The sequence below is a fragment of the Dermacentor variabilis genome, chromosome 2 (genome assembly GCF_050947875.1).
Source record: "Dermacentor variabilis isolate Ectoservices chromosome 2, ASM5094787v1, whole genome shotgun sequence".
In the NCBI taxonomy this organism is placed as follows: domain Eukaryota; kingdom Metazoa; phylum Arthropoda; class Arachnida; order Ixodida; family Ixodidae; genus Dermacentor; species Dermacentor variabilis.
Genome location: NC_134569.1, coordinates 19,745,007 through 19,766,613, shown reverse-complemented (window position 1 = coordinate 19,766,613; position 21,607 = coordinate 19,745,007). Strand labels below are relative to the sequence as shown.

The 21,607-nt window shown below is 43.6% G+C and overlaps 1 protein-coding gene across 2 annotated transcripts in view; it reads left to right on the top strand.

Annotated features, from left to right (window-relative positions):
* Nucleotides 1–21,607, top strand: part of LOC142571468 (uncharacterized) — a 114,074-nt gene that overhangs the window by 67,157 nt on the left and 25,310 nt on the right. Inside the window, exons 6-9 of one of the 2 annotated variants that reach the window (XM_075679833.1) lie at nucleotides 2,844–2,970; nucleotides 8,332–8,534; nucleotides 13,820–13,976; nucleotides 18,805–19,011. In XM_075679833.1, coding sequence (XP_075535948.1) covers nucleotides 2,844–2,970; nucleotides 8,332–8,534; nucleotides 13,820–13,976; nucleotides 18,805–19,011 — 694 coding nt within the window. The remainder of the gene's footprint in view (nucleotides 1–2,843; nucleotides 2,971–8,331; nucleotides 8,535–13,819; nucleotides 13,977–18,804; nucleotides 19,012–21,607) is intronic. The other variant, XM_075679834.1, reaches the window with a different exon arrangement.

Sequence of the window (21,607 nt, the reverse complement as noted above, 5' to 3'; positions counted from 1 at the left end):
TCCGGACCTAAGAAGGGGAGAGGCACTCAGACTGGATTTGTTTTCGAACATCTCTATTCTACATTGCAGTTCCTTGAACCTCCCATCAATTGAGCCGAGCGACTCTGTGAGACGAGTATTCAGCTGCACCAGACCATCGTTGACCTGCTTAACACTATCTACAACACTCGACAGCATCTCCTTCACCTCAGATCTCAGCTTCCTCGACGCAGGCTCCGCCTCATGAGTCATCGCCTTCCTCTTTGAGGGGCGTGACCCACTAGCCTCACCTACATCAGCAAAATTCGTGCTCTCTATGGGCTCAGGCATTGCCCTCTCGGCCGGTGAAGGTCCTGCCACACCCTTAAGGGCCGAGATTTCTGCCCTAAGCAGCCTCACCATTTCTCTCAACTCTGCGTTTTCCTATTCTAGCCTCTTGAATCTTGCCTCATTCTTGCTTTGCTCTGGCCTTACCAAACTAGGCATCTCCGTTCGAGCACTTGTGTGCTCCGCCCAGGTAGTACCGCTGGCCGCTCCACTGGGGCCCTTGCCTTGTAGACCCTGCAACACACCACTCTTGCATACACCCTGTCCCGCAGTCCCGTTGGGGCCACGTGCAGTCTCAGTTCCCAACTGTCCGTTCAGTCTGAAGCGCACCTTAGACGCCGATGTGCTCCCAGACCAGCCACCGGAGCGGCTGCGAGATGCTCTACCTGGTCTCCTTGATCTTGATCTTGAACGTCGATGCCCACGATCTTGTCCTTGCCCAGTCTCCAGCGTCTTCCCCAATGTCGGGAACTGGCTTTTGTCGTGCCTGAAGCCTCCCTTCTCTTTATCCTCCGCCTTGATGTCCTCAATAGCCGACTCAATACGACGGCGCCGGACCACATATGGGGTACGGAACCGCTGCTGGCACTCCTTGGCAGCCGTGATATGCTCTCCCCCACACAGTTCACACTTGGGCGTACACCAGTGGGCCTCAACGGGACTGGTTGAATCACAGCCCCTGCAAACCACTTCTTCCAGCGAGGGGCAGATGTCAGCGCGATGCCCCAGCTTTTCACAAGCATAACAAACATCAATCTGCTTGCGGTAAAGCGTGCACCTAACCAGCAAGTTACCATAACGAACGTAGTTGGGCACCTTGTATCCATCGAAGGCGATGATGACCGTACCCGACTCCTTGATGCGTTTTGCCACCAGGGCCAGGGGATTACGCGGGTTGACAATCTTGCGACTGAGTGCTTCGGGTCCCTTGCTGAGAGGAACATTTCTTATGATTTCCTTGCACGTTTCATGCGGCGCCGCACGATATGCCACAGCTTCATGCATGTGCCCAGCAATGCATAAATCCTTGATTCTCACGTACTTCGCAGCATTTTCTTCTTCCGGCGTGCTAACCACCACAACATTCTGCCGATAATTGGAGCAGATCATGTCCGCTTCTCGCTTTACCTCGTCTATGCAAGCAGCAGCCGTGATTGCATCAGCCACCGCGGCCGCACCAATTTTAGCAATATTCAGACCTCCCTTAATACTGACGATAATCCTGATATCATTTTTCGGCAGCGGAGGCATTTTACCGCGAAGGATGATACCCTTCTTGACGCTAGCAGGCGAGTTTGGACTCACTTCGCCGTTCTTGGGTCCCGGCCTGGCGTTAGGGCTAACAGCGTTGCCGCCGTATGATGGCCTTGACTTGATCGTAGAATTCCTCTGGGTGTTAATTTTCCAGCCAGCATCCTCCGAAACATCTTTCGGAGCAATATCTTCACCTTCCACAGCGTATTCCATCATGACAAAAGCGTCAGGCGGCCAGGAAGCCGGCGCGGCCCACGAGCACGGCGGGTTCGGCGATAAGGGTTAAGACCTCCAGCGGCGTAGTCTAGACGAGAAAGGCCGTAAAATCAAGTACAGTCCACTCACTGAAAAGGTCCTATATCCCGGTGTAGCGTGTAACTTCGCGGATCCGCTTAGCACAGAATTAGGCACCAAAGAGAGAAAAATCTGGTCAAAACTGCCTATAAAGCGGGAGCCGACGCGGACACGTCTCACTACTTGTAGTGGGGCAAGAGCATCTACATAAATCTACATAATCTATCTATCTATAGACTATAGATAATCTATAACCATAATCTATAGACTATCTACATAAATGCATGTAGAAATACAGAAGTTCAGCTGTTGCGATGTCTTAAAAAGAAACCTCTTACAGGCATGCATATCTTCACAAGATTTGTAGTCACTTTGTTGGGAAGCTGCCAGTGTATATTTTTGTCTCTCTGGTTGTTTCTTTCCAAACAGAAGATTGAAATTATTAACAGTGGCAAAACAGAAGGTGTCTCTGTAGCCAACATTTCAACCAGAAGAGTTGTATGTATAGCTCACTCTCTCACTTCCAATGGGGGAGGAGAATAAGCAGGTACATTTATTGGGTGAGGGAATTCTAAATGTTTCTAAAATTCTAAAGTTTTAAGTTTAATGAAGAATCAGGGGGAAGCAGGGAGGAAAAAGACAAAAAATATAACCCCCCCCTCCCCATTTTCTTGCTGTCAGAACTCTCCCTTTTGAGCATTTCGACTTATTTCACCCTAATATATGCATCCACTTATTCTCCTCCCCCAGTAGTGTGTGTAGGGGGAGAGTGATTTATCTAAATGCTGCCAATGAAAACATTTGTTGCCTTGATGAGGACAATGAGGACCCTATTCGACCACTGTTGATCTTGTCGATTGATTTGTGGTCAGCATTTTATGGCACTGTGCTTGTATTGTAGTTGTGACAGAAGCTGCTTCTTGCTGTGCATATCCATTAAGCCTCACATTTATTGAAACTCACATTTAGCTGCACACTTGTGTTTTCAGCCAGAAAAAGCCATTGAGAAGATCAAGAAAATAAAAAAGATCGAGATTGAGACATCTACTAAGTTGACAAACCTGACCAGTCGCAATATGGATGTTTCCAGCTCAGAAGTTCTGAGGAAGTTTAAAGGTATTTACTGGAAATAAGTTCTTACTCCAGTTTAGTGTGCCATTTAAAAGAGCACAGACACCAAACGCTGAAGTTATGATTTTTTATTCTTGGGTAATACACAGCATCTAGAGGACCACAATAGCAGCCAGCATATGCATGATCACGCACCAGTAATTTAATATAAAATGATTTCCATTATACAGTTCTGGATTTTAAAATTTCTGCCAGTTGGAGTGGATAACCTTTGAGTGGCATGAATCATGAGTACCTGACCTGACAGAGTTCACAAGCCACTAAAGCACTGACGACTATGAACTCACTTGTCATCTGCTCAATTTCACATGTGCACCCAAGGTCATTGACACCAGAGCTAGGTGGGAGACATGCACTTGCGTCTCCTGGCCGTGTTTTGGCAAAGGCTTTGAAAATACATCGCCAGCATCTTGAACGTCACATTATTTTGCTATCAACAATGACGTTTCCATGATGGCTATTGCAACGAGTCCACAGAAGGGAGTCGCATATTATTTATAAGCCTTAAAATGGAAATAAATTACCTTTTAGCCGTCTGCTGTCAGTCATATTTCATGAAAGTGTTTGCATTAGCATGCAAAGCTTATGGTATAGTCAATTTAGTCTCTAAATTTGGTGCCTACCCTCCTTTGATAAATAACAAATAACAAATATAGTGTCTTAACTATGGGGGGGGGGGGTCTAATTGACGATTTACACTAATGCTACTGCTGGTGTTTGAGAACTGTCTAGTTATTCTTTTTTGAATAAAGCGACTGTATATTTGGTGCTACAACTGCAGCTTCTGTGGTGCACATCTGTAAGTAAATTGAGATAGGCAACTTGGTATGTTGGGAAAGGCAACAAGGCTGAAATAAAGCCACAATTCCTTTTCTTTTTTTTTTAGCTCATGATGGGGAGTGATGGTTTTATTTGTATTCTTTTTTGTTCCTTTCACCGTTGACTTCAGTGGCGCTCAGCCTATACTGTCAAGATGACTTGAAAATTGTATGGCAGATAATACGAATGAAAGGAATGATTGTGCTGTCAAAGTTCACTATATAGTGGGGCTTTCAGCAAAAACTAACTGATGTTTAGGAGAGATGCTCCTCGAAACAACTCTTTCTTTTATTATTTGCACTAGATTTGAAAATATTGCCATTTATAGAGATATTTATGGAGATTTCAAATATGTCGAGTTCTTGCGCAGCTGCTATATTTTTTCAGTTATGTCCTACTCAACAGCAAAATATAGTCTTTGCGGGCACTTTTCTGTGTATAAAATTTTCACAGAAAGCATCATGCTGTAGCTTGTCTAGCTCATTGTAGACCACAGAGTGCCAGTATCTATCAAAATAGCATGTACAATTACTGCAACTATGCACAAAACGTTAGGACACATTAACAAAGTTTTTTCGCAATCCCATGAAATATAACCTTGTACTTTTGCAACTACTGCTGAGGTATATTGAAATTTCATGTAGAAATCAGCATTCTACATATTCTGAATAGTATATATGCCACATTTCGTTAGTATAGGGCAATTATAAGCTCACAAGGTTATTGCCAGGGGATTGTGAAAAAAACTTAGTTTTTCTTTCGTTCCTTTTTTTTTTCTTTCTTTCTTTTTGCATAGTTGCACTAATTGTACGTGCTGTTTGGATAGGTATTGGCACTTTGCAGTCTACAAAGAGCTAATTAAGCTATGGCACGATGCTTTTTGTGAGAATTTAATGTATGAGAAAGTGCCCACAAAGATCACTATATTTTGCCATTGGGTAGGACATGTAGCAAGAAATGTAGCAGTTAGACAGTAACTAATGATATATTCAAAATGTGCTTGAAGAGCTGGCTTAATTTTTAAACATGTAGTGCAAATAATAATGCAAAAAAAAATTTTTAGAGTAGCATAGTCCGTAAAAGAACTAGGCTGTAATTACGGTAATTCTATTTTTATTATTGTTCATGGACATGATTCATCTCTTTACGCTAGCTCAGCTTTTGAGAGTATTTCTGATCATATAGCAGCTATGCATGATAGATGCAATTGCCCATAAATTGCTTTCCAGGAAGCGACTGAAAAAAAGTTTAAGGTAACTCAACTATGCAAGCTGCTTTTGATGCAAAGTGCATTTTATAAAGACAGCATTTGCTATAACTGCACTTGACCTCGGAATGACTTGTAATGGAAGACCAACAAATTGAGATGCGAAAATAATGCACGTCAAATTTTTAACAGGAACCCATTACTGATGTCTGCTTAAAGGGGTCCTGAACCATGCCTTGGGCTTGGTGAAAAAATGCAGTGTGCAGATAGCATACACTGCTGTTAATATCTCAGCTAAATTTTGCAGTTGTGCATGGAGCTCGCAAGCGGAGTGCAAAGTCAGATATTTCTCAAACACTCTCTTTTCAAACAAGGCCTTCTCGCCCGCTTCAAAGCTGTCAGCGACTTACATATGTTATATGCAGGGCCCACAGTGGCCTGTGCAAGGGCCACTCCAGCCCTGTTGTGTGCAAAGCAAACACTGTGCATACACACTACAGTTGCATGTAGCTGCAGTCTGCTGCGCAGCGTAGATACCGCAACTGCCGCAGGGTGCCACAACAAGCCCACTCACTGAAAAAGAACACTGCGGTTCACTGAGGACAAACACACTTGGCGTGTCGTAGGCGCCAGAATTGCAAATAGTGGCATCTACGTGAAGATCCAAAATTAAATTTGAACTTGACACCACGGGGACGTTTAATAGGAGGAGCGTTTTGGGCCCCCACTCCGCTGTGCAAAGCCTTCGCAGTGCAAGGCATTGAAGGAGCAGGAGCACTGCGAAGGGGATCGAAGGTGATCTTTGATTGCCAATAATTCTGCTTCTTCTGAATAAGTTCAAGTACTTTCTGCTGCAAAGTATTCCTGAAATTGTCTTCTTTAACTTCAAATGCATTTCTCGACTTTGATAAAAAGTGTTTTCAGGCCCTTTTAAAGAAGTCAAGAATGTAGCAGAAGCCCATGGCCACAAAAGTGTATGGTGCTTTCTCCCCTTTCCTCTAGACTTGAAGAAAAGTTCTGTATTTTGTTTACAGATATGCGAAGAAGGTTCTGCAGAAAGCAAATATATGACGGGCAGAAGGGGTTGCAGGCAGGGTTCTGTAGTTCTCTTTGAGAAAACTTGAATATCAAAACACCATTTTCTAGGCCTTGAAAATGATCATATTTTATGAAATGCCTTAAAATATATACTGAAATGTCATTTTCTATGCAGCTTAGCAAGTATTGTTTGGACATCCAGCCCCAGAGTTTGCCGCAATCCGAAAATAAAGCTAATTCAACCTTGTTAGCAGGTCCATGCCAGCTGGCAGTGGTTTTCCCGCTATGCCATTTTTATGTATACTTATTTGCGTGCACTGAAAGGGAGTTTCCTCATTGTTAAAATTGAGTGCAAGTGTCTATTTTCAAGCTGTGATAAACGTCTTTCATCCACAAAAATGCTTTGTTAGGGCCTCAGAAACCCTTAAAACCCTTGAATATATTCAGCAAAAACCTGCACCGAGAAAATTCTCTGCACAAATTCACCCATGAAGCATGGAAGGCTGACGCAGCACTGACCACCAGGAGAGAGTGGGTGTTTAAGAGTTGAGTACATTATGGGTGCCCTGCAGAAACATACACGGCAATGACATACGGCAGGGAGAGTTTCTCAATCACGCCAGCTCCACCTCTCAACTACACAAATACAAGTTTGCTGCAGGTAGCAATCTAGCAGAGTAAATTGTCTGATATGCCAGCAATGAGTGGCAAAATGAAGGTTGCCTTTAATGATAACTTATCCAACTAAAGTAATGCTTAACAGTCTCGGGAGAGAACAGCAATTTACAACAGGCAGCGAGGCACTGGAAGTCGTAAGGGAATACATCTACTTAGGGCAGGTAGTGTCGGCGGATCCGGATCATGAGACGGAAATAATCAGAAGAATAAGAATGGGCTGGAGTGCGTTTGGCAGGCATTCCCAAATCATGAACAGCAGGTTGCCGTTATCCCTCAAGAGAAAAGTATATAATAGCTGTGTCTTACCAGTACTCACCTACGGGGCAGAAACCTGGGGGCTTACGAAAAGGATTCTACTCAAATTGAGGACGACACAACGAGCTATGGAAAGAAGAACGATAGGCGTAACATTAAGGGATAAGAAAAGAGCAGATTGGGTGAGGGAACAAACGCGAGTTAATGACATCTTAGTTGAAATCAAGAAAAAGAAATGGGCATGGGCAGGACATGTAATAAGGAGGGAAGATAACCGATGGTCATTAAGGGTTACGGACTGGATACCAAGGGAAGGGAAGCGTAGCAGAGGGCGGCAGAAAGTTAGGTGGGCGGATGAGATTAAGAAGTTTGCAGGGATGGCATGGCCACAATTAGTACATGACCGGGGTTGTTGGAGAAGTATGGGAGAGGCCTTTGCCCTGCAGTGGGCGTAACCAGGCTGATGATGATGATGATGATGATATCCAACTGCCTGAAAAAAATTTTTTGAAATGCAGAGTGCCAATAAGAAATATTGTTTACCTGCTCTTGCAATTTCCTGTTAAATATACTTGTTTTGCATGGCTTAAGAAAAAGGGCCTTCTGCTGATAGCCTTATTGCTTTTGGATGATGTGATAAGCATCGGACCCTAACATTTCTCACCAATCACCATGTCCGGGTTTTGAAACATGGTGCCTATGGGGTAGCTTTAACAACTCTTGAGATAGAAAAACTGTGATAGCAAAAGGATGGTATGTTTTAAAATTAGTGCATTCTCCGCCTAGCAGCATGGTGCAGATGCATGTCAGCATAGGGAAAGGTTGGCAAGGCCATGGGGATATTATAAAGGAACACAGCAGATGTACCGGCTTGATGGTGGGAAACAAGTGAAACAGCAAATTTGGCTGGTTCGTGTTTGTACATACAGGTTGCTTCAATAATGGTGGCCTACAGGAACATCCGAACTCATTGAAGGGAGTGCCTAGTGGCCTTCTGGCTGTCCTTGTTTGCATGTGTGGATACATTCCCAGCTGGGAGCAGTGCATGATCTTAAAAACATATTGTGGACACCAGACTGGTCATTCCATGAAACCTTCACTATTAGATGAAATGGTGACATCAGTGTTAGTGAGCCACTTGCCTCATTGCACGGAACTTTGCTGCAACTCAACACTACCGCAGACAGCAACTGCTTGTGTTTGTCACATTTTCTTCTGTCCACTTGTCTTTTTCCATTGCTGGTGAAAGAGTTCTTATTTGTGTGCAGTTTGGTTGCCTACAGTGCCACTAATCTGTTTCCATGATTTTTGTTTGTTTATTAAATTTGGTCACGCCTTTTGTCTCTGAGTGGGGCACCTGTCTTTGCTGCGGACAGATCGCAGTCACGGACAGCAGTTCCAGAAAGACTTTGATGAAGCAACTCGGTGCCTAGAAGAGTACATCAAAGCATTGGAGAAGGAGGTGTCAGAGCGTACTGAGCTGATTAGCATGCTGGAAGATGCCAAGGTGTACTATGACAGCCAGAATGGAGAGGCGCGAATTGTGGCCTCGGTGAGTGCAGCCTACAATTTTTTACGTATTTCACTGTGTGTGAAGTCGCTGCAAGACCAAATATTTTCACAATCCATTATAGTGTGCCTTCATATTGCAAACTTTAATTCTCCCTGTGAGGTAAACAAATTGTTTTTTCACTTGCTTTCTTTTTGGTGGGGGGGGGGGGGTGGCCAAATAGCACACAGACAGCTTTAACTTCAGTAACACTCACGTGGTGGGAAGCGACATGCTGCAATCTGATCTGAGATGGGATAGCATGATATGAAAGGAGTTGCATGACAGTCTCTGCAGAAGTCGTATGCATTTATTTTTTGCATATATGTCATGGTTTCTTCTGCACAGTAAGAATAAAAGATTTCTAGTTTATAATGAATATGATAGAGTGCTTAGAAAGCTTCGAGAGTATAGTGAAATCCTTTGTATAATACATATTGTCGCAGTACAACGCGGACAGAACACAGGAAGACGTTCTTCACGAACAACCGGACCAATCTGTTCAAAAACAAACCGAGCAGAGACACGTCTTCTTCATCATCACCCAATCTAGCTCTGACCCACTAGGCGGAGTCCGTTAGTGCTCCCATCATCGTCGTCTGCATAGAATACACGCGTCATTTGTCCCTCCCTACGAGAGCATCGTCCCGATGCTAGACAAGAAATGTCAGTTGCAGAAGTAAAGGCCGCTAGCATAGTTATTCGCTCACATATGGCTTCATGCGGACAACGTGCACAAGTTCAGGACGGTGTGTGCAGCGCCGCGTACAGTTCGGATTATCGGGAACGACCTCATAGGTGACATCACTGAGGCGCCGCAATACCCGATGTGGTCCGAAGTATCGCCTTAACAGTTTCTCGCAGAGGCCTCGTTTCCATACGGGTGTCCAAACCCATACTCTGTCGCCGACTTCATAGGTAACTATTCTACGGTGAAGATCGTAGCGGCCTGCGTCGTAGTCTTGCTGCTGGCAAATCCGCAAGCGTGCGAGCTGCCGAGCTTCTTCTGCGCGTTGTGTAAACACATCGGCGTCCGTATCAGTGTCGTCAAAGTCATGTGGAAGCATCGCATCCAGCATCGTTCGTACTTCTCGTCCGTGAACAAGGGTGAACGGAGTCATGCGCGTCATCTCTTGTTTCGCCGTGTTATATGCAAAGGTGATATACTGTAGGATGTCGTCCCAATTTTTATGTTCGACATCCACGTACATTGATAGCATGTCTTCAATGGTTTTGTTTAGGCGCTCTGTTAACCCACTGGTTTGTGGATGGTAGGCGGTTGACTTTCGATGGGCCGTTCCACTTAGTAGCTAGACGTGATCTAAAAGTGCAGCCGTAAATGTGGTTCCTCGGTCTGTTATTACGACGGTTGGTGCTCCCTGTCGCAACGCCACATGCTCAGTGAAAAAGCGCGCTACCTCGGCTGCTGTGCTGCTCTAGATTGCCTTTGTTTCAGCATAACATGGGAGATGGTTGCGACGATAACAAAGCGATTGCCTGCAGTAGAAGTAGGAAGTGGGCCCAAAATATCCATTCCGATTTGATCAAATGGTCTTCGAGGGACCTGGACGGGTTGTAGGAGGCCGGCTGGTTTCGTTGGAGGCGACTTGCGCCTCTGGCAGTCGAGACAAGTGCGAACGTGATGTTTTACGGCGGTGGTAAGTCTCGGCCAGTAGTACCGTTGCTGCACTCTGGCTAATGTTCGTGTGTAGCCTAAGTGACCAGAAGTCACCTCGTTGTGGCAAGCTTGAAGTACTTCCGTACGAAGAGCTGCAGGAATGACAAGCAGATAGGGGACCCGATCGAAGAAAAGTTTTTTTTTGTAAAGTACCTTGGCCCGTAAGCAAAACGACAATAGTCCTCTTGTGAAAACTCTAGGTGGTTTCGCAGATCTTCCCTCCAAGTAATTGATTAGTTCAAGCAACTCAGGGTCATTCTGTTGTTGTTGCGCGATGGCGGATGTGTCCATAACACAAAGAAATGCTAAGTCTTCTTCTTCGGGCAGAGCAGGTGACTCTATCGGCGATCGAGACAAGCAGACTGCATCCGTATGTCGTTTCCACGACTTGTATGTGACAGTCATGTCAAACTCTTGCAGCCTTAGGCTCCAACGCGCTAGTCGTCCGGAAGGATCTTTAAGGTTTGTCAACCAACATAGTGCTCCCATCGTCGTTGTCGTCTGCATAGAATACACGCGTCAATATGAAGTTTTGTTGCAGATTTTGGTGCATAAAGCTTGCTTCTCATATGATGCTTGAGTGAATCTTCTAGAAGTTAGCATTTTTTAGTCACACAGTATGTTCATATTTGAGCTTTTTTTTCTTCCTATTTTTCAGTCCGAACATTGCCTCTTGTATTATATGTTTGAGATGACATCTAAACACACAATTCTATGGCACTGATGTCTTTCATTACCTTTACCACTTTCTGACATTGCCACACCCCATGCTAACAACTTGGCAATTGAGCAAACTCATCTTTTCATGTAAAACTATGGGCTAGTCATGTAAACCTGTAGTCATACGATGCCACTAGCTAAAGACCTTATATATACTTAGGCCCAGGTGCCACAGATTTGTACTAGTAGATGCGCACTTTGAATCCATCTACTTTGGTAGTCCTCTGAAAATTAATATGTAGTGTGAGGCTGCTTTCGTCCTATCCCAACCACTTTGCCGTAGCTGTGCGTACCACGTGGCTTTTGATCACTGCATCATGTCACTAAATTTCATGTTCAAGAGTGCCTCTTTATGTTGACACCCCACATTTCTGTAAAACGTAATTGCTGTTTAAAGGATGCACAGGAAAACAGACACGTTGGAAAACAATTGCAATCACACAGGCAGCACATGTTGCTTTCCTTCATGTCTGCTTTACAGGAAGTACAGTCGATTCCGGATATATCAAGCTTGGATATATTGAATAATTGCCTATATTGAATTGTTGTAACATCCCTTTTGGAAATCCCATGTAGAGTTGAGTGCCTCTACAATGAATGCCTCTACAACGAAATGACCTGTATAATGAAGGAATAATTATGTCCTGGTTCTATTTTGAGTTGTGCATTGCATTGCTTGACCTTTGCAATAAAGTGACCTGTGCAATGAATTATTTGGGTAGCTCTAAACATTTGTTATAAAAGTGTTTGACTGTATAAGTATAGCACTGTACTATGCATGTAGCGAATTTCTGTTCGCTGCTACATTCGATATATTGAACGTTGCGCCATGCTGTGCTTCGGCAAGTGGGCTTCTCCTAACAGGCCGGTAATTTTCTGTCTTTATCGGAAATATTCATGCCACAAAATGGTTTTGGCAGATTCTGTCAAACAGGACATTGAATTTGAAAGGCAGCATTAAAAATGAGCAAGCTGTGTCTCCCAACAAGGGTGGCTCGTGCAGCAAAAGTCTTATTTGTGCTCCGTTATGGCGGATATGACTTAGTAAGCTTCACCACAACGTAGTGGTATAGTGCCGTGAAGCATACAAATAGCGGAAACACCGTTGTGCAGTGAAGCATACTACCTGCAGCCATTTGTTATCGGAAAGAGAAACGTCATGCTGGTTCGAGAACACAAAGGGCCACTCGGTCTTATACGTGCATTCCACAAGAAAGCATGGATGGCACTCTTATCTTTTTGGAAACACCATTGTGCAGTGAAGCATACTACCTACAACCGTTTGTTATCGGAAAGAGAAGCGTCATGCTGCTTCGAGAACACAAAGGGCCACTCAGTCTTATACGTGCATTCCAAAAGAAAGCATGGATGGCACTCTATCTTTTCACTGAGTGGGTCTGGGCATTAGGATGTTGAACTCGCTATGTCTGCACTGCCAAGTTGATCTTTTGGAGCTTCCACGAATGGCTTTTTATGGTTTCTAGAGTGGCCTAAACAAATCCAGTCCCAACGCCCAATTGGACAAACTTTTTCATAGTAATTTGCATTTAACAAAACCAACACATGCCACATCCACTGTACATGAAAAGACTATCGTGGAGCGGCATGCAAGACTCGCTGTGCAATTCGCGGGCACACAATCTGCGCTGGTTGTTTCAGTCGTACTCCCAGGGACACATGCTAGTACAGTGCACAGCAAGCAATTTGATGTGCTCAAGGCTCACAGCTGTCTCGCAGCCAGATGATGCATGCTTTTAGCATTAGTGCTGCAATCAGTTAATTAAAGAATATTTCGCAGCATGAGTGGCTTGCGGCAGTTATCTGCAAAAAGCAAGAAGTTAGTAAATGTTCGTGTGTTTGATGCCGCATCGGATAAAAATAGTAAATTACCGCTTTTCGCGATATTGAGAGGCTGTCCGAGAAGTGCACAGTTCTCGGTTAAGCTTCAGATAGGCCTATTTTCTATTTGGAATGATGAATATATCAAACTATTTCACAATCCTGTTCGAGTTCGATATGTCCTGGATTGACCGTACGAGCTTAACCAAAAACAAGTACATTTGACTCCGCAGTTCCCTTTCCTCCATTACCATCTTATGACTGCTTTATAAAATACTCTCACAATGGTATGGCACCATGCAGGCTAGACTCATCGTGCAGTATCCATCTCTCAGGAGAATAAATCAATATAGAGAAGCGTGCAATTTCTCTGCCAATTTTAAGTAAGCCCCGTAATGCTCAAAACATAACTACTTCATAAATCCTGCACTGGGTATCAGTGTTTACTCTGTTTTATCTGTTAATATTGTTTTCTTTCTTTAATATGTTGTGTCTTGGCAAAAGTAAAGGGGCTAAGTTTACCTTTTCCTTGTTGTGTCATGTTATGCCTCATAAGCTGCTGAGTGTATATGTCATACTGCTAGTGCTGTTATCATCTATTGGTGTGCTGTTTGGACATGTTGCATCTTGTCTTGTCACACTGTAGCCCTCCATGAGTCTGAGAAAAAAAATAATTGCATCATGCAATCTGCTGACTGTGTCTTAATTTTGAGAGTTTAACCACAGTACAAGGGGCTCGGCAAGAGCAGCTTGTAGATTACTTCGTAGTTTTATTGCTTTAGCGTATCACACTTATTAATTACACAGCTATGTCATACGGCAGAATACATTTCAACATGTGTGCGGCATTGAATGATTACAGGCCAAGAATGAGCAGGCATTCTGACTAAATTTCTAAATTCTGGGCAGCTTTATTATCGAACTTTACAAAAATAAATGCTTTTTAAGAGCCTTGCTTGCAAAGCAGTAATAGAGTTTCATGTAATAGAGCATGTATCATTGGAGCATCTAGCGTATGTACACCGTGCCTACATCTATTGCATGTATGCAGGCATACAAGAACTTTGGCAACCGAGTGAAAGGACTGAAGAAGAAGCTAGAGGCAAAAACAAAGACGCTGCCAAGCCCAGTACCGTCACCTACTCCAGATGCACCTTCTCCAACCAACTCGGATGATGGCTTGCAGTTACCAGCAATACAGGAGACAGGTCTGTCTATCACATATGTATAGATGCAATGCATAGAGGGGCTACCTTTCCACTACGAAGAAAGTTGCAATTTGGCCCAAAGTGCGAAGCAGTGACTGCAGTCATTGGCATAACACGGTCAACATGGGATAATATTAAAATATATGATAGCTCAAAATGCTAGTCAGTTCGAACAAATCTCACTTTTTTTTCCCCCACTATTTACAGTTAAAACTCGATCTAATGAAACCCAATTTTACGAGGTTCCTGATTTAACGAAAAAATTTATATTCCCTGGCAGGCACCAACAGGGTTCAGTGTTATCATCAACCCAAATTAGCGGAATATATTTGGTCAAACTCGATTTAATGAAGTTTTTCCTTAAATAAATTAGTAAAGAAAGCGGGGATTTCTTTCTAATTTTGACACAGACGGGTTCTTCTTTGAGCGTTCACTCTAAAGCTGTCGCATTAAAACATCTAGACGCTATGGTCACATTCCTAGTTTTATTTTGACATGGCTGCACGCTTCGCCCCTGCACAGAACAGCCGACTCAGCACTGCCTCGGTAGGTGCGGCAGTGGTTACTTTCGTTATTTCATTGTTTATGCAACAGATGGCTGGATTAGCGGCAAATACAATGCCACGGTAGCCTTTGCGTGTCGATATGTTACAATTTTAGATTTCGAAGGACCGAAAAATTCCTTTCGATTTTACAAACTGCCCAATTTAACGAAATAATTTGAGCATGGTCATCACTTCTTTAAATCAAGTTTCAGTTGTATGTACATTTCCAAACTGTTTAAAGGGACACTAAAGCGAAACAATAAATCAGTTTAGACTAATGAAGCATTGTTTGAGAACCCTGCAGGCAGCCATTTAAAAAAATAGTTTGATTATTAGATGAGAAAATGAAGGTCCAAGTATCAGTATTTGAATTTCGCGCCCAAACCCAGCGCCGGTACGTCAGCATGACGTCAGGGATTTGAAAGTATGTTTTGGCATTTGGGCCACGTTGGCTGAATAAAGGTTCCTGAAACATGCCATGTTTAATATTTGGTTTCTGTAGAACACAATGTAGTCAATCTGCACCGCTATATATAGTTAGTAGGCCTTAGAAGATGCCATCAACATCGAAGATGTCACAGCCCCCAGGTGCGGGGACTTAAGTAGGCGTCGCCACCCGTATTTCTTTCTTGCGCTTTTTCTGGCTAACCAAACGTCTTATCGCTGTAAGAGTGGTGCTTTTGGTGTTGTAGAACGGTAATTTACTGATGCAGAAGAAATAATTTTTCACTTTGGTGTCCCTTTAAGTCTGACAAGATTGGTGGTTGTGAAAGCTTTTTGAATCACTTTTGCAATGTAAAGATGAATAAAACATCGACATTGCAGCTTACTTAGCTTCCAAAAAAAGCAAATTCTCAGGAAAAAGCATGACTCTATGTTCATTGGGCCACAACTACATATTGATGCATATGCACATTCATTCCTGCCTAGAACTATGAGAAACTGGAAGGCTCTGCTGGTCATGCAGTGCACCTCTGCTGAAACCTTCGAAAAATACATATTGACGTCACTACAAACCTGAATATTTATGTTTGCTTCCATTCTTCCATTCTTGTACATATACTATAAATTTGTTTTATCAACTAGTACTATATACCACATGTCGTCTGTTTTATGAACTCGAGTGTTTTTCATGAATTAGAAAAGCGATTGACAAAGTGTTATATTACTGTTAAAGTTATTAGTTTATCTGCAATACATGACAGTTTATCTGCAATAACGTAACATGACTTTCATGTTATAGATGTAATTTTGAAATTAATTGCCGGAGTGTTATACTGGTGTCACACGATCACTTTTGTTCGTGATCAAGCCCGATCCAGATTGAAATTCTTTACTGCAATTGGCTCCCTCGCGTAGCTTGCACAAAGGAGCCAATCACGACCAAAAAATTCGATCTGGATCGGGCTTTCTTGCAATCAAAAGTGCACCATGTGACACTCATATTATACTCCTGTACAAATTCTTAGTCTACCTGTTTTCTATGACTGACACTTTGTTTATGTAATTTACGGTTATAATAACCAGTTTGTATTTTTAAACTAGTACTGTTAAAATTATGACTTTTACCCGTTTTTTCGGACTTACACTTCATCAGTGTGATTCACTACTGTAAAACCTAGCTTGTATGTTCGCCAAATTATCGTTGTAACACCCAGTTATGTATTTGGGATGCCTTAAAAACCACTCATGTGACAGCCTTATGGCCGACAGTATTGTAAATAAAAAAAAACATCTGATGAGATCACATTCAAAAAGCATTAGCAGTGAAAGCATGCCTGTGATCAATATTACAGCTGTTGTGCGCATTGGCAGTTACTGTCAAATCTCGATATAACGAATCACGTGGAACCACCAAAAATTGTTCATTATATTGAAATATTGTTGTGATGAAAAACTTGTGCTTAAAAGCCAGTGGTCAAACCTGGGAATGAAAATGACATACCTTGGCAGTAGACATGTGCAGACTAGCATACTCTCAAATAAAAATGTTTCACTCACTCCAAAGCTGCTTTATTTGAAGAAATCTGTGATTTTCGTCTGGCACGTGCAGTATGCATAACTGATTAGGAATGCGTCTGCATCTTCCACTTTGCACAACACCGCATCAGGTATGTCATTGCACCGAGCTATGAAAGTGCAGACTTTGCTCATTTGTGCTACAACATCAATGTTTGACACGATCTCATCTTCTGTGTTCGGTGACCCGCACTCGTCTTCCTTCGGGTCGTCATCATCACTGGAGACGTCGCGAACACAGTTAACAATCTCCTCGGCTGTCAGGTCTGCCGCCGTTAGTCCTGCGCTGTCGTTCTCCACCTAGTCGGCGAAGGAAGACACGGCAGGCAGCAGTTCCGCAACCTCAGTCCACAGGTCTCCTGGGTTGTTTTCAGTCACCTCCAGGTCATCTTCAAGCTGCACAGGCACTATGACAAGCCCTGCTTTTCACCAGCAATTACTAATAATGTAATGAACGTCTTCAAGTTCCACCAAGCTCCTCTGAGCATTTCCGTTGCCTGACGAATATTGATTGCAGTCGGCTGCTTTAGGTGGAGGTTGATAATCAACCGCTGCACAAGGTGCTTACGAAATTCTGCCTTCATACTCTTTATAATGCCCTGGTCTAGAGGTTGCTGCAAGGACGTGTTGTTTGGCGGCAGAAACTCCAAGCGAATGTACATCAAGCTAACATTCACAATGTGAGCAGAGCAGTTGCTGATTAGATTCTTCGATCATCCAGGCTCGCTTGTTGGCGCGGTAGTCATGCGGTATTGACATCATGTTTTTCATGCAGCTTTGCGTACTTGCCGATGGCGAGCGGTTTAATTTTCTTCGTGTCGGTTGCATTGCAGCTGTGCAGGACTGTCACGCGAAGATGCAACTTCTTCCCTCCTTTGCACTGCTGCCCTTTGAATTGCATCGTCTGGTCAGCTAATAAAAACATGCGGTCTTGTCCACGTTGAAAATATCGTCTTCAGAGTACGATTCAGCTACTTCTAGAAAATTATCATTGTGCCAGAAATCTGTGCCTTCTCTGTCAGCAGCCTTTTCCTCGCCTGAGACTACCTGCCAGGTTATTCTGTTCCTTTGATGGAAGCGAAAAAAACCAACCTACACTGGCATCGAACCCAATTATTTCAAGTGCATCGGCAATTTCATGGGTTTTTTCTTGGAGCATTGGGCCAGACACGGTGACTTTTTGCAGTCTGGCATCTTTGAACTACGTGAGAATGCCTTGGTCCACATTTTGAAAGTTTCCCAGTCGCAGCTGTTTCCTCCTAGGAGCAAGTTGCAATTACCGGTGAAGCTTGACAATCTTATTTCAGACGTTCAAAATGGTCACGACGGTCGATGAGGCAATGCCATGCTGTCTGCACTTGTCAATTTGCTTTTCCCCTGCGTCGGTTTCCTGCAGTATGTCCAATTTGACCTGCAGCGAAAACTGCTTTCGCTTCTTGGCGCCGTCACTAGTTGCATTCATCATTAGATTTGCTTGTATTAGAATAAGAAACTGTGCGCGCCATCATTCTCACGTGAGATGGGCGGCCATATACTGTTCTCGATCACGCATGTCTCGTGCCTTTTCTTGTTCACATGAGACCTAGCGGCCGGAAAACGTATATGATCGCGGTCTGCAGCAGAGAACAGCAGCACGTTTTGATTATCGCCTATTAAAAGCGTGCGCTACGCTTCCGATGGCACCACGCCCTGTGAAACAGATAGGCGAAGATGCTTATCGCAATAAGGTTGGCAGTGATAGCCGTGAATGCTGCGCGCGACGACCTTGGAGAAGATTTGCTGTACCAAAATGAGAAACTGTGTGCACGCCAACATTTTCACCTGAGACGGGCGGGCGAGTATTGCGGTGAAGCTGCCATGGTGGGCAGCTATACGCAGTTCTCCATCGCGCGCGCCTCGCGGGTTTTCTTGTTTACACGAGATCTAGCGGCTGGAAAACATATGATACAATCGCAATTTGGCGACATACGAAACGTTGGTGCCAAAAAATTGTGTTTTCCAGGAACGTAGGAACTGGTAAAAAGTATGCGTAACTCTATTGGGTCATTTTTTGTGTTTTCAATTCTGAACGTTGCCGCCGGAAAAACATACTTAACGGGAACGTATCACCGAAGTTCTACTGTATTTGGCCTTTCCACTTTTAAACAAAGAAATAAATGGCGTTCATGTATGCTGTCGCTGCTTGTTCGGAACAGTCAACATGCTGTACCTCATCGTGAATTTAAATGGCGCCTTTTGACATTGCAATGTCTATATCGTTGAAGGTTCAGAACCTGCTACAGAGGAGGCTCCATTGACAGACAATGGCGCTGTGATTGATTCACCTTGCTCGGCACCATCGCCCGGCTCAGCACCATCACCTGAGGGCTCCCCTGTGGGACTGAGCCCCGTCGTCCCAGAAACTGGGGACTCTGGCACGACCAGCAATGCAACTGGCAATGCTGCGGCACTCAGCAGCTTCATGTCCCAAAGTGAGCAAATTAATTTATCTTGCATGATATTGTTCACTTCGAATCTGCACATAAGATGTATGCATAATAGTACCTCTAAACCTGATAAACAGTAGTTGAACGAAAGACTTCATGTCTTTGTCCTGATCAAGACAAGTCCCTTTGTTGTATCACTTCATATCCCCATCCCCTAATGTACTTCAGTTCTGTACAGGCTTGATGTCACTTGCACCCATAGTACTCGATGAGTTTGGGGGCATTAGCTGATGTTGCAGAACCACGCAGATACAAATATTAATGCTTGGGCAGGTTTGATTCTGAAGCTTTGCACAAGAAGTTAGCATGCACCTGACACCTGAATAATAATATGATGTTTTTGCTTTTCTTTTTGCCTTTGCATTTATCGTATTTTTCTGTGTATAAGCCACTCCTCCAATTTCAACCACCCGAAAAGAAAAAAGAAATATCTGCACAAATAATTTGCAGAAATAACCGCATACAATAATGCTCAAATCTTTGCAAAGACATTCTCCATTCGCGGATGCACAACTCATCCACATCGTATCTTCGGCCAGTGTCTTAATGGGGGCCATTCTTTGGCGATGCTGTAAAGCTGAATTCACACATTGAATGTCATTGCAGACGAACGTAGTCACGTGATGCGTGACATGAATCTAATTACTTAACAGCTAGCATTCATACAACAGCAGATGACAGTGCAGACAGAGCAGCCCTCACATGGGCAACAGCAATGGAGCAAACACAACCTAGCTGAAAATCCCAGCAGTGATTTGGCTTATCGCCATGTTGTGAAGTGGTCCGCGCGGACCGTGACAGTGCCGCAGGAACCAATGACCTATGCATTTGTCAGCACGACGTGGACTATTCACTTACTACTTAATGAAAAATGGCAACCTATAAGAGGAGGAGAATGGGCGACCATGAAAGAGGGCGCAGGGTACTTTAACATGCAGGGGTGGAAAGAGAGTGTTCCTTAGGAGATAACAAAACTGAATGGCAGAGAACCTTGCCTTGAGATACGGTTTCACGGCAGCGTTGTGCGTGCTGCCATGAAGCCACACTTAGAGGCTAAATTAGCATATAACCTGCACCCAGACTTCACTGCTAGATTTTATTTAAATTTTGGTGTGGGTATACTATGGTGCAAAAATACGGTAGAAAAGTTATTTCGCTTAGATAATGCTGTGTAAATGTGCAGTACACCATCACAAACCTATGGATAAAGCTCCACTCAATTAAACTGGGTTTGACGTCATTTTTTTTTTTGCTGTAAGGTTGCTCTTCACACTTTTATCATTTGATGCTGCATACACATTGGGTCCTTCATTTTCAGTTTTTTTAATCTCGGGGGTTGAAATCAGATGTTATTCTTAAAGCTAAAGACTAGGAAGAAATAGCGATTTTTGTTGGCTGGCTGCCCAATTTTTAGGATTTTTCTGTTCTGGTAAATTTTACAAAAAATTAACACAGGTGGAATTACCTTTTAAACACAACCAAGCAAAATCACTTAGAGGAGCATATACTGACATGGAGCTGTTTGCAAGTCATGTGTCGAACTTAATTTTGCATACGTTCATTGGTAGGTAATTTTACCACTCTTTAAGCAAACTACTAGGCATGTGCAAATAGTGCTTTTTCACTTCGAAGCGAATAGTCATCGAATTCGAATAATTTTGAAGCGAAGCGAATATTTTCGAATCGAAGCGAATATTTGGGACTCCTAGTACACAACAGAAAAATTGATGGAGTCAAGTACATAATCTTGTTACAATGATGTCTGCTGGCTGTTTTATCAGTTATATTTTCTGAACCATTATAAATGTGAGGCAATAAGAAACAAACATGAGGCACGAGACCTTTTCATTTTTCAATTTATTCAGACCACTGTGCACTGCTCACCCAGCCTTTCATCCTAGTGCATGTTGCTATGTATAAACACTAACTGCTCAACATGCTCGGGGAGAAGGTGTTCTCTTCTAGTGGTGACAACATTTTCTGTTGACGAGAACAACCTCTCCCTTGACACTTGGGTTGCTGGCACCGACAGGTATACACCAGAACACCGTGAATTCAAAGCGCGCCGCCATATTGATGAGCGCTGGTCGCGCCATCTATCCTAAGCGCCACGAAGTAGCAGGTCTGGGCTGCCACTCCGGGAGATGGAACCCGGCGCAAAAGCGAAACTTGGGCTTTTTAGCTGGGCGGAAGGCGTGTTTCGCGTTTTTTCTAACCTGTCATTTTCACTGTCTCGATCCAATCAAACTTCAAGACCTCATGCAAGTCCGCAATGGCCACACTGAGTGCTGTGCCGACTGCAGAAGCGAATACATCGGGCAAGTACGCTATTACGTTTGTACAAAGCGCGCGCTATATGCTAGAACACGTGTGAGCTATAATATCTCCGCATTTTTGGCACGTAACCTGTGAAGGAATATACAGCACCGTGTTGGTGCCATGTATTATTAAAGCACGCAGAACATTGTCCTCTGCACTTTCAGTTTGGTCTTGTTTGTCATGGTCACTACTGTGTTGGCCGCGTTTGGCAACCAACTGCTGGCGAGGTCGTTTGACTGGGCTTATAGCCTGCCTGATTAGC